Below are 6,000 nucleotides of genomic sequence, written 5' to 3' on the forward strand. Positions count from 1 at the left end.
TTGAGCCTACTTAAATAGCTTAGTGAATGGCAAGCTAAGTTGCCCACTAGTTTGGCTCTACCCCAAATCAGTTTTATATTACATTATATATGAAATGACTTCCTTTTAGTAAGAAATGGGAGTATGGGGCGACGATATGCCACTTCTAGGATGAAAGAGAAAATAGATTTCAAGTAGGCTATGAATTAGCATTCAATGAAATCAGTGCGAAGAAAAGAGTACCGCATCTCGGACATAGAGGAATTAGTTTCTGAGGCTTAGTTTGAATCGAGAGATGTTTTCAGATGGGGTTGTTGTGGATGACCTTTTTGGCACTGACTGAGCGATGGTTGGGAGAGAATAGAGTCCACTCCCATTGCGGGAAGGTGTATAGGACATACAGAATCCTTAAAAGAGAAGGGCAGCGCGGTACCACGCTCTTGCTCGTAGTTTGACTCCCCTATGCATCCCGACTAGGGTCTCACAAACGTGCACTTCCCTTATGCATCCAGCCGCTTCACTAATGTGAATAGGTTATACAGAAGGTTGGGTTGGTTCTCTACTCTTATGCGCGCTCCTTCTTCGAACCTTTTGGTATGTATTGCCCCCTAACTATAGATCATATCCACCAGACGAGAAACTCAATTCCGCACTGCTGCTGAGTCGTCGGACTTATCCGCCAAGGGATTCGTGTCATTTCTGTGGATTGCGTTGGGGGAAATCTACCAAAGCTAGGCAGATAGATAGACTCCTTTCCCGCTGCTAGGGGAGAGCAAGAAAGAAAAGCGAATTCTGGTTTTTTAACCAGCGCCCCCTTTTGGGTATGCAGGTACTAAGAGTCCTCTCACTACCAACCAGCAGACATCATCTGGCTGGGTCTTGCCGGTATCAACAACGAACCAAATGTAAACAGCAACTCACTATGGCTCTTGGCCCAGATAACGTCCTAGGCGTAGCGTAGGGGAGATCGGAGCAACATGGAACGCCTAGACTTTCTGCAGTAAGTAGATCGAGAGGTCGTTCCGCCCCTTGTCCCCGAATATGGGTAATATGTTCTCAGTAAATGTTGCGTAAATCTGACCTAGCTGGCGAGCGATCCCAGTTCGCGACAGAGAACAAGACAGCAAGCGGGCGTACCTTTGTTCGCTTCTTCTCCACCAAGCACAGAAGTTTAAGGATAACTGTAGGTCGGTGGCTACCTAAGGAAACTCCGATTCGATCTGCCCCCCGGCTGGGAGGCATCTACCTCATCCCGATCACAAGGAGAGGTTCACCATGATGGGGGGTACTTCTTTTTTGTCCTTCCGGAAAGAATGAAATGCATAGGGGACCATCCTTTTGTTGCGGCATGCTCCTCAGATTTACGGATTCGCAGGGGGCATCAGGCCCTACTTATAAAAGACAGCGAATCTTTTGATTTATATATCTTTCTTATATTATATATATAAGAGAAAGATATTTGATATTCTATTATAGGCCAGCTTGACAAGCTACCCTTCCTCTTGATGATCTGAGGTGCGAAGAGAAAGATCTCTTTTTTATGACTTCCACTTCTCGATCCCGGCCCAGAAAAGTGACCGACCATGGCCTTATTGATGAATGAAAGAAAGGGTTTATGAGCCCTAGCCCCGTAAGCCCACACCTGTGTAGAGTAGATCGTTCAACACCTGCGGCACAAACCCATTTTTGACCTATTGGTCCTAGTATCATAGGCGACCGAACGGCCGCCCCCTAATTACTAGACCGACCTGCTATAATAATTCCATAAACACCTAGCGAAGATATGGCAAACAAATAAAGTAGCCCTATGTTCGGATCTGACAATACCATACCATAATCAAAAGGTACAACGGCCCGAGCGACCAGACTTAACATAAATGTAGCCACTGGAGCCATTCTAAAAAGGGAGAAATTAGCACTACTTGGTGAAATAGGTTCTTTGAGAATCAATTTCAAACCATCTGCTAGAGGTTGTAACAATCCAAACGATCCCACTACATCAGGACCCTTTCGACGTTGCACAAAAGCCATGACTTTACGTTCAGCTAGCACTAAAAAGGCTACTCCTAGTAGAAGTGGTAGAATCATTCCAAGTATTTCAGCTGGAACAGCTATGTACATTTGAGATTTTCTATTCACTCATGATCTGGCCTGGTCGACCCAATCATGATATTTCACTCATGATCTGGCCTGGTCGACCCAATCATGATATTGAAGGGATGGGACCTTTTCTCGAAAAACTACGGATCCCGATAAGAGTGACAGATGGTGCAACATCGAATCCTGTTACGTTACTTCGAATGGAATCTTAGCCCGCCTCACTTGCTTTCTTTACTGCATAAGGGCATAAGCGAAGTCAAGGGATTTCCTTCTAACTGGTGGCTGAGAGTAAGCAACTTCATTCAACAGATTTTGGAGTCAATAACATGCTCTGGGTCGGGAATCTTTGCTCTTCTCTTTTGCATTTCCGCTGCCTGCGCTCTTCTTCGTGTCCGTCCGTATCGCAAAGCTGGTCGACGCCAGCAGGTTGAAAATAGGGGGACAACCAAGACCCCCTAAGAAAGCTTTGTTCGATAAAGCAAACGATTCGTTCCGACAACTTCGGACCACATTAACCCCGTTGAATTAGCCGCCGATCTTACAAGATCGATCGGGCGGGCTGGTTGGGAAGGGGTGATTAGCGGAGAAAAGAATCGCTGAGAGATAGATTCTACTATTTGATCAGGACGAATGGGTGGCTGTGACGCATGCATGCTCCGGAGGAGATTGACCCTTCACCGAGTCAGTCCAGTCAGAAAGGGGAGGGCCCGCTGTCTAGACTGCATTTCGGGAGTTTGAACACCATCCCATTTCCACCAAAAATACAACCCTGTCAAAGATATCTAACCTTCCTTCCTTATGAGTGGAAATTCAATCCCATTTTGTATTTTTTACATAAAAAGCAGCCAACCGGTAATATATAAAGAGATCTTTATATATTATAAACCCGGTGCATTTCTTCCGACCTTTTTTGAAAAGCGCATAGTTTCTCCTCCAAAAAGGACCTCTCCAGTAGGGCATTAGAGATTTCCCTAAACCAGTAGGTCCTTGAGCGGATCTCCCATGTTAGCCCCAAGACGTCGGTCTCTAACTAGAAAAGTCAATGCTTGAGCTTGAGCGAGAAGGGCCTCCTCGCTTATTGACTCGAACCACGGACCTTCACGAACGAACCTATAGGACAAAAGGAACTTCACTAACGGCACCTGACAAAGAGCAAACAGCTTATCTCAACTACTTGACTTGAGTCCCAGTACTGAAAGACGTAACTTCAGGAGTTTCCCTGAAAGAATAGCAAGGCGTCGAAAGCAGGGAGAGAGGGAGCTCTTACTACGGATCTCCCCTTCCTTATGGCAGGAGGTTTCAAACATCTTCTCTTTTATTCAAAGTCAGTTCATCCCCCCGTTCATTTATTGACTTACGTTCCGGGCTTGTCGAGGTGGGTGGGCATAGTTAACATAGCATTTGCCGGAAAAGATGGTAGGAGCAATGGATCCCCCCTACTTTCACCTGCATAAAAAAACTTCATGATGTGGAACAAAGGCAAAGTCAGAGAGCCAAAGAGAAGATGTCTACCATCCGGACTCGTCTGAACGAACGTCTTAGAAAAGAAGAAGAAGGTTCTATTTTTGACTATGAGAAGGAATTGAAAGCAAGCAAGCTTAGCAATACATTGTAAGTCAGAGGATGAATATGACTTATGAACGGAGGAAAAGGTTTCGTTAAATTGACTAGCAGAAGAGCATCGTCAAAAATGAATGTGCTTAAGTCATTTTTTGGTGAATGTGAACAGTTCATATATTTTTTTTACAAAGTCTTTGTGGATAGGATGCGAACGTTTGAATGTGGTGACATGTGAATAACTTATGCATTTGAGCCTGTGTGGAACAAAGGCGCCGTCTTCATCTGACGAAGCTCCTTCGTCTGGGTTATCTCTTTCTGCCTCATTTCTCGCTTGAGCCTGGCCTTGTTCTTCATCCTGCACACCAAACACTTGGAAGGCCTCAAGGATGTTTGGGATTCTCATTTAAGGATGTCACCAGCAGGGACAGGAAATCCTGACCACCTTGGTTCAGTTTCCACACGGCTGAGACATCACCTTCAAGAACATCTATCTCAAATTTGGGCTAAGTCATAGAAAGAGAACTCAGTTCATTCTAAGTCTCTATACGAAGATGAAAAATAGAACGATTGACTCATACCACCTAACACACTTCATCAGATTTGTGATTGACGAAGGAATTGTGTTCTCTTCTAAGGGGGGTTCTGCTTCGTCTGCAGCAGATGATCCTCCTACAACCTCTGTCTCCTCGCATTTCTTTTAGACGAGTCTTCTTCTACTACCGAGTCTACTCCTGTCAAAAAAGAATATTCTAAGACAATCATTAGGTTTAAACAAAGAATCCTTTTTTGAAATTCAAACTTTGAACTTCTCCTTTGCTGAGCTAGACCTGATTTAAATACCGGACGAAGGAGCTTCGTCAAATTCAGCAACGGGAGCCCGAGAGGGTTGAGCAAAACAAAACCAGAGGCGTCAGGAGCATTGGAAGCCTCCGGCTCCCTGACAATCTCATGCTGATCCGTCGATCTTGGATAGCCAACTTACGTTTGACCCTCAGTTGTATTCCGAGCTGTCCCCCTTTTTCTTTTTCTTCGGCATTTACACCCCCTATTTGAGTAAGGCTGGAAAGTCTCCTCCAACATCAAATCAATCTTCCGCCCTTTCTATCTCTATCTCTCTGTCATGCTCTTCTTCTTCGCTTGAGGACTAGCAACGGCAGTAGTGGCTTTCCTTTTTTTTTATCCACACTCTGACCGAAGACAGATCTTAAGGGGACTCTGTCCATTTTATCTGAGTCCTGATCTTCTTCTACCCTCTTCTGGATTTTCTCTCCAGGTTCAGGCAATCTTTCTGGTGCCGAAACTGCCTGACCACCTCAACGAAAAAGATGCACCAATCCCTTTGGCCTTACCTTATGACCTTGGCCAACTTTATTCATCCCCCTTTTATCCCCTCACAAAAGCAACTCACACATCGTCATTCGGAGGAAGAGCCCCTCCGCTTTGAGTGCTATGGGGGTCTTTATTTCCTTCCTTTTCTTATTGGAAATCCTCTGTAAGCCTTTTTCTCTGCCTTTTTTTTCTCAGGCGCGAAGCCCTATCGCTGACGAAGTATTCGTCATCTTCAAACAACTGTTCTCCTCGTCTATCACTCAACCTTCTTTCTCTTGCTTTTCTTCCATTCCAAGATCTGTTGCAAACGAACTGATCTGTCTTTCTGGCTTCTGGCCTACTCAACTGTGGCAGTCAGTCAAAAAAGTGCTTGAATAAGGGATGTTCTCTCTCTCAAGGATATCAGTGTACTCCTTCCAAGCGTCAACTAGATCTCTAGACCGCATGGCAAATCCCGGCCTGATCATAGCCCTACGGACGAGCTAGTCTATGGTGGCTATATCTCTCTAAGAAGGCAAGGCCCTCCTTAACGAAAAAATCAAGAGCTTTTTCAATAGTGAATAAAATGTTCAAATGCTCTGCCATATTGGTATGAGCGTTAAACCAGTCAATACTTCCATGAGCATGACTATAAATCCTTGGATTTCTTCTTCCTGTCCTGGCGAGAGACCCTATATGACAGAGGTAATCCACTTATGAGTCTGTTCTGTTCCTGCCCCTTATACTAAGTAAGTCCGCCGTTTTGAAGGGCGTTAAGTCCAAAAATGGTCCACAGTCCACAGAATGAAAGAGCAAAGAAAGAGAAGCGTAACAATACGGCATCAACAGTCAGAACAGCATCTTCAGTGAAAAGCCAGTTCATCTCAAAAATATCCTTCCATTCCCTCGTATACTACGTCAGCTGTTATATCAGCCGCTCTTTCACTCCTTCATATAGGGGCTCTTAGTCTACCGGGAGAGGGGGGGGTGAAAGATGCAAGATCTAGCTGACTAGCCTTATTCCTTTACTCGCATCATCTGGCTCAAGCTTCG

The 6,000-nt window shown here is 45.0% G+C and overlaps 1 protein-coding gene across 1 annotated transcript; it reads right to left on the reverse strand.

Annotated features, from left to right (window-relative positions):
• Positions 1–603: 603 nt before the first annotated feature.
• LOC132289079 (NADH-ubiquinone oxidoreductase chain 1) lies at positions 604–3,038 on the reverse strand. Its single transcript, XM_059789907.1, has one exon. It carries the CDS (start codon positions 2,098–2,100, stop codon positions 1,711–1,713), a length of 390 nt encoding a protein of 129 aa, XP_059645890.1. The 5' UTR covers positions 2,101–3,038; the 3' UTR covers positions 604–1,710.
• Between the last annotated feature and the right edge of the window lie 2,962 nt (positions 3,039–6,000).

This window comes from Cornus florida, unplaced genomic scaffold (assembly GCF_030987335.1).
Source record: "Cornus florida cultivar Cherokee Brave unplaced genomic scaffold, ASM3098733v1 CherokeeBrave_3.0.0_Hap2_scaffold_166, whole genome shotgun sequence".
Taxonomy (NCBI): domain Eukaryota; kingdom Viridiplantae; phylum Streptophyta; class Magnoliopsida; order Cornales; family Cornaceae; genus Cornus; species Cornus florida.